Source organism: Zootoca vivipara, chromosome 9 (genome assembly GCF_963506605.1).
Source record: "Zootoca vivipara chromosome 9, rZooViv1.1, whole genome shotgun sequence".
Taxonomy (NCBI): domain Eukaryota; kingdom Metazoa; phylum Chordata; class Lepidosauria; order Squamata; family Lacertidae; genus Zootoca; species Zootoca vivipara.
This window is the reverse complement of record NC_083284.1, coordinates 72,142,481-72,155,202: the sequence shown is the minus strand read 5'-3', so window position 1 is coordinate 72,155,202 and position 12,722 is coordinate 72,142,481. Positions and strand designations below refer to the sequence as shown.

Genomic DNA, 12,722 nt, shown 5'->3' with positions numbered 1-12,722 from the left:
CGGGCCATTCCTTCTGCAGCAGAGCCAGATCTCCCAATGTGCAACGGGATCCCCAACAGGAGACGATGCTGATTTAGAGCAAACCTGGTCGCTGAGCTTTGACAAGCCGGCCAAGCTCAAGTCCCCATCGCTATCCCATCTTTTCTTCTTTCCTTGATCCTAACTCTTCCTCCAGCAACTTCCTCCCCTCCTGAACACAGCTAGTCATGGCTTTCATGGTGAAGTCCATGGTTGGTGGGCAACTGAAGAACCTCACCGGCGGCCTGGGAGGAGAAGAGAAAGGAGAAGGGGAGAAGTCCCCGGCTGAAGCCCAGGGGATGACGAAGGAAGAATACGAAGAGTACCAGAAGCAGCTAGTGGAAGAAAAGTAAGTATTGGGTGATGAAGGGCTCCTTTTTGTGTCTGTCCAGTTATATTGTAACCAAGAGCCTTGGCACAAGTGTTCATGGAGAAGAGCCCACTTCATGAGCGCCATGGCTACCCCTTTGGAGAATATCACATGACTCTTTCTGTATGTAACTTTTAGAAACCTTAGCTGCACGCGTCTTTTATGGTCTTTGTTTGCATAGTAGATGCAAACAAAGGAGAGGAGATGGAGAAAGAAACTGCTTGATAACCCCCTTTAAGGAAGCTCCTGAGCAAAATCAAGATCAGACCAGGGAAATGTGAGTGATTTGATTGCAGCTCACAACGTATTATGCATTTCAATGTAGACCCTGGCCAGAAGACTCAAGGCAAGCAAATCTGAGATGGAGATTCTGAACTTTGCCTCATCTCAGACTCATCCCACCATCAACCCTGTTGAGGTAAATGACTATTATTCCCAGGTCTAGAATCAGGGTCTCAGAATCAGGAGATGTCTGGGCTGCTGTGAGCAAGTTCAGTGAATCAACATCTGAACAACAGTACAAGTGTGGGTCTAAGCTTATTCACTGATCACTCCAGTTTATATCTTTAAGAAAGGAGAGAAATAAGCTAAAGGGAATCTAGGAAGGGCATGCAAGTTCACACACAGAGATGATAAAGATCCCTCCACCAACATCCAATACTACACACACAGTAAAATTTATTTCCCAAGAAACTGCTTTTGTATTGTTGTCCTGGGATTGTACCTTGAGCATCAAACAGTGGTATACAAAAGAGAGGACATCCGAAAACCTCATGCTGGCTCCACTGGATTGATTCTAGCAGGATGTTAAAAAGTCCACGCCTACAATAAAAATAGGGCAATTTTAAAAATAAATTTAAAATAGCGCTAAGCAGTGTCTGTGCAAAAATAAATCCCTTGCTCTAAGCAGTTTTTATGCAAAGTTCAGACCCAAATCCTCCCCTTTTTAGATGTCGACATATGAATCTGGGCTACAGAAGGCACCCTGTGGAAGCTGATCTTTCCATTTAAACCTAAACTGTGTTAAAGAGATCCTCTGCCTTAGTTCCTCCCAAATAAGTGGTGAAGGGAAAGAGGAAGTGAACCCAGGACTTTACATTTGTTGTGGAAGGCGGGGAATGTTAGTAATGCATTTTAATGAACCCCTAATCTTTTAATCCGCTTTTGCCTTCAAGAGATGGGATTGTTTTCTCAGGAAAAACTACATCTCACTATAGCTCCCTGCCTCCCTACCCCCCACCCCTGGAAGTTGGAGTTTAGATTATTCACCATTTCTGATTTTGAAAAGGGGAAAAAATATCTAAGGCTGCATTTACACACAATTTTTAAATGCTGTTTTGCTCCTGCAGCAACCGTTTGCTTCCTGTAGTAGTTTGCATGCATAATTTCACTGTGTTTCACCTGTCCCTCCCACCTGCAGTTTGCTTCGAAGCCTTGTGCTGAGCAGTTTCCCCTGCTGTCCATTTAATGCATCAAGTGGAATTCCAGAAAATTCTGAAGTGCAAGAACTGATTGTGGCAGCCCCTGTAGTCACTCCACCCCTGAGGATTTTTTTTTTACAAATGCACAGGCAGCTGTATTGATTCATATATGCACATATGTCCTTGCACCTCCCGAAGAGCAGCAGTGCATAAATAGCACTATACCCAGTTTGTTATAGTCTGCCAGCAGTCACAGGATAAATTTGACTGGTAAACACAATGAGCTTTAACAAAAATTTTCCAGCCAGTTCAAACATAACCTTTAGCATTTAACTGTAAATGAAAACAAATCTTGCAAAGCACTCTTGCCATTTAAATTGCTTGTGTCTAGTAGGAACTCCATGGAGGAAAAGGAAAGAAGTATCCAGACTCCTCAATTACTTTCTTCATCCTCACCCTTCTGCCATGCTAATCTGCCACAAACAAATTTGAAAGCCTCAGTATCACCTCATTCACTTGCGAGAGCAAAAAGAACCCATCAATTACCCTGGTGTACCCTTGTCTACAGGGGGACCCAGGTGGGGCTTGCTGAGCAGAAGGTCAGCGGTTCGAATCCCTGTGACGGGGTGAGCTCCCATTGCTCGGTCCCAGCTCCTGCCAACCTAGCAGTTCAAAAGCACATCAAAATGCAAGTAGATAAATAGGAACCGCTACAGCGGGAAGGTAAACGGCGTTTCCGTGTGCTGCTCTGGTTTGCCAGAAGCAGCTTTGTCATGCTGGCCACATGACCTGGAAGCTATACGCCGGCTCCCTCGGCCAATAATGCGAGATGAGTGCGCAACCCCAGAGTCGGTCACGACTGGACCTAATGGTCAGGTGTCCCTTTACCTTTTACCCTTGTCTACATCACTACATTCCTCTTTGCAAAGAGGACAAAGTAATCTACTTTTTAAAAATAAATAAAATAAAAAGAAACATTCTATGCTGCAATTTATGTTCTGGAGAACAGAGAACATCAGCACTATCACTTAGGTAGCAATCCTACGCACGCTTGTCTGGGTGGAAGCCCTACTGAACGGTCAAGCACAGGTCTTTTGGGGAACTTAGATCTACTCCTGGATTTGAATAAAACATCTAAATCATACTGAAGACCAGGCATCCCCAAACCTCGGCCCTCCAGATGTTTTGGACTACAATTCCCATCATCCCTGACCACTGGTCCTGTTAGCTAGGGATCATGGGAGTTGTAGGCCAAAACGTCTGGAGGGCCGCAGTTTGGGGGTGCCTGCTGAAGACCAACCTACCACTGCAAGGCATAACCCTTTAGGGGCACATTGATAGAAGCATTATGTCATTAGTGATCCAGGAAAGTTATTCTTGAATTGTTTTATTTACTTATTTTTTAAAAAATTGTATACCACTGTAACATAAATATATATATATATCAGATGAGTTTACAACGATTAAAACATAAAACCATAAAAAGTTAGAAAAGTCATTCATGAGCAAATTCCTAGTGTTTTTTTTTAATTGGCTGGGCTGGGTTGTTGAAAGACATTGGATATATTCAATTCTGATCATAATGTTTCCATAGAAATATATATATTTAAACCCTACTAATATGCAAAGTGAGCTCACAAAATGATTAAACTGGTTGGAAATGGTCCTTTTTAGCTGAGGAACAAATGAGGTGTCAAAAAGAGCAAATTCTTCTTTTCCTCCATGCTTTGTTCATATAGTCCATTTAACTCAAGTCTTAGAACCTGTGACCCACCAGATGTTGCTGGACTTCAACTCCCATCAACCCCAGAATGTATGGACCAGGCACCCCCAAATTCGGCCCTCCAGATGTTTTGGACTACAGTTCCCATGTTCCCCAACCACTGGTCCTGTTAGCTAGGGATCATGGGAGTTGTAGGCCAAAACATCTGGAGGGCCACAGTTTGGGGGTGCCTGGTATGGACCATGGTTTGGGGGTGATGAAAGTGATAACCAGGCAACATCTGGGGGGGCACAAGTTCCCCACCCCCAGTACAACAGAGTTAGCTCCTGTTTTGCTCAGTATCATTTGATCTCCCCATCACTACTGACTCCCAGAAGCTGTACCAAAATCAGCCAGAGGTACTAGATATTTCCAGAGCTGCAAATGAATTTAGCCAAAGCACCTGGAGAGAGGAAATGTATTCAGTTGTCCCATTGATTTTTAGTGGAAGTAAAAAACTCTCCCGAGAACTTTGCTACTGTGAGTCACGCACAAGACTTGCAAGACACCTTTGCACATCTGGGCACCAGCTGGTTGTCAGGCACTCAGGAAGGGTGGCACAAGAGGCTTTTGTCCAGGTCACACCCCAATCTGCCCCACACCTGCCATCATATATGACATCAGATGTAGGGCAAGTGGGCATGGCTTGATGGAAATGGCCTCACTGGCCAAATGGGGAAGCCTGTCTTAGAAGTTAACAAACAAGGGTCTGCTTGTGGCCAATGTTAAGCTTCTCTGTCCTTATCCAACTACACAACCCTCCTGTCCATGTTACTGTGGTCATAGAAGGGAGATAAGGAGGAGGTTTATGGCTATAAGTCATTATGGCCATATTATTTGTGCTGATGTCCTGCTTGTGGGCTCCCCATAGGCATCTGGTTGGCCACTGTGGAAGCAGAATTCTGGATGGCATGGGCATTTGGTCTTATGCAGCCCCAGGGCTCTTATGTTCTTAGATATTATGGGCTGGCTTTGATTCATTTGGGGATGGGAATACCTGGGGTGAAAGAACTGTCACAGCTATCCTACACTCCAGTCATTTGGTTAAATGAGCACCCTGAGACCATATCCCAGGATTTCTTCATATTAATTACTTCCAATTTGAATTAATTCCATACCACATAGTTTGTTATTCTCCATCACAGTTTTTTTTATAAAAAAATTGATAAAAATAGGGATTTTTCTCTCCGCACCTCCAGCTTGTCCCAGTATGGGCATCCCAGTGTGATTTAGCCATTGTAAGTATAAAACCCTGAGGTGGTGAGTGTTCTGGATCGTATAATGTTGAGGCTGAGATTCAGTGTTGTGTGGATGGCGCTTAACAACTACGACTTACACAGGAACATGAGAAGAAGTCTTACACTGAATTAGACCCTTGGTCCATCTGGCTCAATACTGCCCACAATGACCTACAGTGGCTTGCCAGGGTTTCGGGCAGTGAGTCTCCCTGTCTTTCCTGGAGGTGCCACCAAGACCCAAACCTGGGATCTTTTGCATGCACGGCAGGTGATCTGCCACTGAGCTATGGCCCTTTCTGTTGGGGATGAATACATAAAATAATAGAATGAGTTTTACATGCAAGGCTGTGTAAAAAAAATCTATCTATCTATCTATCTCTGATGTGCATGTTATCTATCTGCAGCATTACTGAGTATGAGTGGAGAAAGGGCACTGGCAATTATTCCAAATTAATTAGGCAAGATTAAACAGAGTGTGATCTTGTGGATGCACTCTGACTAGCATCCTATCAGCTGTGTGAAATGCTGAGGTTTGGAGCAGAGATTAATGGCCTGTACTGGGAAACGTCTAAGGCTTCCTCTGACCTAGTGACCAAGACATTTGCTCGCCATGCCAAGTGGGGCACACACATTGCAGTTAATCAACAACACCTTCTCCCAATGTTGTTTGCAGAATGGAGCGGGATGCCCAGTTTGCACAGCGCAAAGCAGAACGAGCCACCCTAAGGACCCACTTTCGGGATAAATACAGACTTCCCAAGGTAAGCCATCAGGCCTTTGCTGCAGTAGGAGGATGAAGGTAGGAGGATGAAGGGCAGATTTCCACAGGGATATTGCTGGTTGTATTAGGGTTGAGCAATAGCCAGATGGGACCCAGGTGGCGCTGTGGGTTAAACCCCTGAGCCTAGGGCTTGCTGATCAGAAGGTCAGCGGTTCGAATCCCTGTGACGGGGTGAGCTCCCGTTGCTCGGACCCAGCTCCTGCCAACCTAGCAGTTTGAAAGCACGTCAAAATGCAAGTAGATAAATAGGAACCGCTACAGCGGGAAGGTAAACGGCGTTTCCGTGTGCTGCTCTGGTTCACCAGAAGTGTCTTTGTCATGCTGGCCACATGACCTGGAAGCTATACGCCGGCTCCCTCGGCGAATAATGCGAGATGAGTGTGCAACCCCAGAGTCGGTCACGACTGGACCTAATTGTCAGGGGTCCCTTTACCTTTTAATAGCCAGATACCAGAGGAGGTGGAGGAAGAAATAACCAGAACCTTTGATGCCAGGGTGGGGAAACACGACTGCCCAGATGGTGCTGAAACTTCAACTTCCATTGCCTCCAGCCTGCTTGACCAATGGGCAAGGGTGATGGCAATATTTTGAGGCTCACAGCTTCTTTGTTCTTTCCTGTAGGGCAGGGGTGGGGAAGTTGTGGCTCTCCAGATGTTGCTACAGCTCCCATTATCAATGACCATTGGCTCTGCTATCCAGGACAGTCCAACAACATCTGGAGAACCACAGCTCTTCCCCACCCCTACTGTTGATGGAGGCAGAGCATTAGGACTGAAGAGAAGGGTGGAAGTCAGTATGTCGACCTTACGAGTCACAAGCCACCATGCACAGAGTGGCTGGTGCTGATAAAATGCCAGAGACATCCTGTGCTTGGAAATGGCTAATGGGAAAACATGACCCTCTTTTAAAGTTCACTCCAAAATGAGGCTGGAACCAGTCAGCAGTTCCTTGTTGGGGAGGCACAGTAGATCAGCAGTTGAGCAAGCTCTATGCATGCAGGTGAGTCCAGGATCCATCCCTGACATCTTCCATGAAAAAGATCAAGGTTCAAGTGATGGGGAAGCCCCTTCTAAGCCTAAGACTTTTTAGAGCTGCTGCCAGTCAGAGTAGATGGATCTATAGGTAAGATGGGCAAGTCACCTGGCCTGGTTTAAGGGCAGCTGCCCTATGTTTCTTCTTTGGCACAGAACTGCCTGAACTGTCTGAATATGAGACTGAAGTTGACACATCTCTGGATCTAGGGTCAAGGTCTGGGCCACTCCAAATTGTGGGTGATAGTCAACTAATTTTTACACAGAGTAGAACTATTGAAATGAATGAGCAGGACTATGGCAAACCTTTCATACATTGTCTCCAGCCCAAAGCTTATTTCCTGTGCGATGCATTTCAGATAAAACTTCTCTGGACTGACACTTAAGTGTAGTAGCAGCCCTTCAGGTCCCAGGGTGGGTTATGGCCTCGGCCCAGTATACCTGAAGGCGCATCTCCACCCCTATTGTTCAGCCCGGACACTGAGGTCCAGCTCCGAGGGTCTTCTGGCGGTTCCCTCACTGTGAGAAGTAAGGTTATAGATAACCAGGTAGAGGGCCTTCTCGGTGGTGGCGCCCGCCCTGTGGAACGTCCTCCCACCAGATGTCAAAGGAAGAAACAACTGCCAGACTTTTAGGAGACACCTGAAGGCAGCCCTGTTTAGGGAAGTTTTTAATGTTTGATCTTTGATTGTGTTTTTAATATCCTGTTGGAATCTGTTCAGAGTGGCTGAGGAGGCCCGGCAAGATGGGCGGGTATAAGTAATAAGTTGTTGTTGTTGTTGTTGTTTCAATTTAAAATTCAGAATTAAAAACAGATTACAGTCACAGGAATAGGATAGATCCTGAAAACACACTTATCCCAGACAGACTGAGGGCAGTGGAGTTACCAAGAAGGCCACCTCTGCTCTGCCCGTCTTGTCACTCAAGATGGTCTGTTGAGAAGGGGGCAGCCTGGGTCATTCAGGGCTTTAAGCACTTGGCTGGCATGGAAATAAACTGACAGCCAATAGGATTTAAGGCTATGTGTTGAGCAAGAAGGTGTTGGGAATCTGGGAACAACTTGGGCATGGTCTACTCTAAAGGTACCTGATACAACAAACTTGCTAAATCTAAGATGGCCTGGATCTGGTCAGTGTCTGGACGGGAGGCCTCTTTGGCATTCCAGGTCCTGAGTTCCCTGGCAGAAGTCTGCCAGGATAGAAATATAATACATGAAATATAAATGATTATCAAGTTATAGGAAGTTCAGACTATTGTAGTATATAATAAGATATTCTTATGGATAAAACACCTTTAAAAACAAAAAAGGTGTTCAATTCCTCGCCATTTGTATGCTTTCATTTCTGTGCCATGAAATAGCTTCGCAAGGCATTGCTATGCTCAATGTAGAGATGCTGGCATTTGATGCTGGCATCCCAGCATTAGAACCACTTGTGAGCGTCACCATCTTCTGGGTCACCTCAAGTAGTGACGCTGGACTTTAAATGTATCATTACCTGCCATCGAAACAGCTGGTTTACTGGTTTAGTTGGCTCTAAGATCAGACATAATCAGGTTAATCCAACAAAATTTTGCATCAGTTAAAGTTCTATTGAAATCAGTGGGACTTAAAATAGGTACAACTAAATTCCATCCCATTACCTTCAGTGGGACTTTGTCATGATTAACACCTGTTGGATTGTGCCCTAAGGCTAGGACGGGGGTGGAGGGCTTCGTTCAGCCCAAGGGCTGCATCCCTTTCTGGGCGATTTTCTGGGGGCCACATGCCAGTGGTGGACAGGGCCAGAGGCAAAAGTAGGTTGGACAATGAATGTGAATTTTGCCACTGTATTCGTTTCTGCACACACTCGCATAGTACAGATGGGTCCACTCATCCAGGGAATCAAAAGGCATCATCGGAGTTCAAAGACACATTTCAGTTAGGCAATACAGCAATGGAGGGCACAAAACATAGCCAGTACAGGGAGTTGCTGAGAAGGGGGTTTGGTCGGGGGGGGGAGGAATCCCCAAAGCCAGACAGATAATCTTGGAAGACTCCATTATTATTATATTTAAATTGCATTTTTTTATATATAAAAACATTTCTTCATAGTTTTAATGAGATATATGCTTTTTCTTATTTTTTATACTTATGTCTGATCTTTGGAGTGTCAGAAATCTAATAGTGTGATGATACATATGACCTATATTCTGCCAATCTACCATCATGGAGGCCTAGGTTGGAGTAGACCCTCCAGGTGTTTTCCAGGCTCAGATCTGCCCAGTTCCAGATCTTAGATCCAGGAATGACATCATTCCAGTTCCAGAGGTCTTGCTTGTAGAAATGCCTAGACAGCTGATCGTTTTGGTTTAAGCTGGTTTAGTCCAGTTAGCTTCCATCAGGCCTAAAGCTACAAGTTCATTTGGGGCCTCTGTGTGTGTGTGTGTTTTGCACTGTTGTGTATTTTTAAATACTTGAGCAACTTCAGAATAGAAAGAGAGCTGGAAAAAACCTTTAAAGAAGATAATCATCATCATCATCATCATCATCACCACCACCACCACCATCATCATCATACAGATTTTGTAGTAAAGCATGGAAAGATTCATTCTAGAATCTTTCCATAAATGTTACAAGAGCTGCTCTAGTGTTGAGATTGTAATCTAATATTCTTGTTTTTCTAAACATCAGACAAAAGCAGAGCTCTATCAAGAGGGTTAGAGCATGCTCATCTCCAGCACTCTGAAAAAGTCCCACATGGTCAAGGGCTGCCTAGGTGTTGTTCACCTAATTATCTTTTTCATGGGTCTCTTACTAGCCTCTAGCCTCCTGGTTATCTTTGCTCTTTCAGGCAGTGAAAGATGGGCAAAGATAACTCTGATGCTCTCAGGTGGTCTTGGTCCAGGGCCATCCAATTCAAGCCACGCAAAGATCTCGGCAATAAAGGCATCTTATTTTAACATGATGTTCCTCTTATACCACTGAATTTTGGGTGCTCCCTCCCCACTAGCACCCGGCATACCCATCTGTCCAAAACCTGCATCCTTCTTCATGTTCATTTCGCTCTGGTTTTGCATGTCATAAGAAGAAGAAGAGTTTGGATTTGATATCCCGCTTTATCACTACCCTAAGGAGTCTCAAAGCAGCTAACTTTCTCATTTCCCTTCCTCCCCCACAACAAACACTCTGTGAGGTGAATGGGGCTGAGAGACTTCAGAGAAGTGTGACTAGCGCAAGCCACCCAGCAGCTGCATGTGGAGGAGCGGAGACGCGAATAATTGTTTGTCGAGATGATCCTTTAAAGAAAAGGGCCACTTCTAGCATACCAAATCATTCTGGTTTGCTGCATTCACACCTCAAGCAACTGGTGATGTGAGAACCAGAGCAGAATGAGAACATTCTGGCCTTCAGGCACGTGGCACTTGCCAATGGTGAAGGAGTGAATGTTAAAGCTAGAGAGAACTGTTTGGTTGTTCACTGAAATTTTAGCTTTTAAAAATTAATTATTTGCTTTACGGCATAGCAATATTGGTTGCACAAAAATTGAGAATCGCGTCTTTCTTTTAAAGTGCTATTGCTAAGTTTTTTTAGTTATATTCATTACTCTCTGTGTTACCCATATGGTATCCAATGAAGTAATCTAGCATACTGTTCAATATCTTTTCCATCAATATCAAAATGCTCTTGACTGTCATTATAATTCTCTCTTTCTTTTTACAGACGGGAGGACACCAAATGATTCTGGTTTTCCCAATGAGTTTGTGGTTGAGAATTTATTTGTTATATATTTTTTTATCCCTGCTCTCCTCCATGCACAGATCTTCTCCTCCCCTCTCCATTTCATCATCACAACAGCCTTATGTGGTTGGCTAGAACGAGAGATGGTGACTGGCCCAAGGCCATCTTCATAGCTGAGTGGGAATTGAATTTGAGTTTCACCGATCTCTCTCTCTCTCTCTCTCTCTCTCTCTCTCTCTCTCTCTCTCTCTCTCTCTCACACACACACACACACACACACACACACACTGCCTCCCTCATATGTTTTGGACCATGGCTGATTCCCATCACCAACCATAAACCTTCCAACACAATTGCCCAATGCCACTCTACTTCAATCTGTCCCAGGCTCCTCCAACACATCAGCATCATGTTCCACTTAATCAAAGCCTGTTTTCATGCTCTTAACTTCCAGAGTATGATCATCACATCCATTTATGTTCTGATTGAGTCAGTCAGGCATGAGGGGTTAAAACAGGACTGAGAATTGAATGGAAACATATTTTCTCCCTCTCCAGCATCATTCAGATCTTCCCACTCTTGAGGCCACCTGTCATGGCTGCCAGCTCCAGGACGCAGCAGTTGCTTCCCCAACCCCCAGGGAGAATGGGGTCAATCTACCCTGTTCTCCCTTCCCACTCTCTGTGCTTCTGTAGCCTTTTTAGCTGATAAGGGTCCTTAAGTTGCTCCCAGGCAGGGACAGAGACAGTCAACAATGACACCGAGGGTTTAATTCAGAGAAAGAATTTAATTCTTAAATTTAAGAGACTCTTGGTGATCAGCTCACGACAAGAGTAAAGAAACACAAATTTGCAAAGCTTCTTATACAGTTCTTGGGCTCCTTCCCCCCTCCTCTGTAAATGTGCGCACGCAAGGGGGTCACAAGTACATATAAGGAAGATCCGTGTCCGGTCCTGTGCATAAACACATGCTGACTCAACAAAGCCTTCAGTAAGACTAGTTTATGCGTCAAGCTAGCAACTTCCACCGTCAAGCTCATCCGCTGATAAGCCTTTCTCTGTGTTCCAGACAAGGCCAGCTTATTCGGCCTTGATAGGAAGCTGTCTCACTTACATTACACTTTGGCACACAGAGAGGCAAAGAGGAAAGCATTTTAAGAAGCATTTTTAGGAGGAAAGCATCCCAGGGATATGGGGGGGGGGGGCTAAGCCATACAATCAGAATTATACAATGCAAACTATATGATCAGATTTAGCTCAATAATACAATTGGCAAACCCCTCCCTTCACTTCAACCTCTTGAGGGCTTGCTGGCCTTTAAATACCTGCCAGCAAACCTGGCAGTACTCACCTTCTTGTCCTGCCTCTCCCATGTCTTCCTGTTCGGAGGTGAGCCAGGAGATATGTTCACACCCCCATTGCTACCTCCTGCTGGCTTTGCAGTTTCGTCCCACTGTCGCCATAGCAACTGGAGACGCAGTTGCTATTTCCCTCAGCAACTTGGCATTGAGTGGCCATTGCATTGGACCTCCGGCATGGGCCTTCAGCTCGCTGGGCTTGGGCCCTAGACCATTATGGACTATTATGACCCCTGAGCCTAATCTCTCCCTCTCTTCTCTAATCCCCACCCTTCCCTTTAGAATGAGACAGATGACAACCAGATCCAGCTGGTCGGGGGTGACGTGGAGCTCCCCAAAGAGCTGGCCAAGATGATTGAGCAGGACAACGAAGAGGAGGAGGAAAAGGACTCTGTTATCGGACAGCTGACCAGCATCCAGAACCTGGACCTGGATTCCCTGAAGGACAAGGCCCAGGCCACGCTGGACGACATCAAGCAGTCCGCCGAGAAGTGTGCCGTCATGTGACCCAGCTGTTGCTCTTCAGCAGAATAAACCCCTCCCCCTCCCAAGTTGTAAAGTGTGTCCCATTGTGGGGTGGGCTGTGGGCACAAAAGGGGAGTGCGAGGGTGCTGGTGGTTTATTAAAATTATCCAGCAGGCTCCTGTCAAGTTCGTCTCCCCCACCTAGGTGTGTGTGGGCTGGATACCCTTTTTCTAAACCACCGTCTCTTCCCTGTGAAAGATGTCTCAGTCCTTCCCGCCCCTGTAAGTGAATGTGAGGTGTGTCTGGAAGTCTCAAGTTCTAGAACAAGACTCTCCTCCTCCTCCCCACACAGCAGGGTGATGCCCAAGTGCTGCCTTCTCTCTCTCTCTCTCTCTCTCTCTCTCTCTCTCTCTCTCTCTCTCTCTCCATCTTTTCCCAGGGCTGACGTAAGCCCTTTCAGCAGAGCAGGAAGAGAGCCATTTGCCGTTTCAGGACTACGGGCCTGAATGTGGGCAAACTGCCCCCCACAAAACCCTCTACCTTATGTAGAAGAACCATTTT

General features: G+C 45.5%; 1 protein-coding gene across 1 annotated transcript; it reads left to right on the top strand.

The window, feature by feature from the left end:
• Positions 1–206: 206 nt before the first annotated feature.
• Positions 207–12,203, top strand: CPLX3 (complexin 3). The gene is made up of 3 exons (XM_035114231.2): positions 207–367; positions 5,483–5,570; positions 11,979–12,203. The coding sequence occupies exons 1-3, from the start codon at positions 207–209 to the stop codon at positions 12,201–12,203; spliced, it is 474 nt and encodes a 157-aa protein (XP_034970122.1).
• The last annotated feature ends 519 nt before the right edge of the window (positions 12,204–12,722 follow it).

Coding starts and splice junctions, on each gene's coding strand:
- CPLX3 (XM_035114231.2), top strand. CDS start 207: ATGGCTTTCATGGTGAAGTCCATGGTTGGTGGGCAACTGAAGAACCTC. Junction 368..5,482: donor AAGCAGCTAGTGGAAGAAAA/GTAAGTATTGGG, acceptor TGTTGTTTGCAG/AATGGAGCGGGATGCCCAGT. Junction 5,571..11,978: donor ATAAATACAGACTTCCCAAG/GTAAGCCATCAG, acceptor CCTTCCCTTTAG/AATGAGACAGATGACAACCA.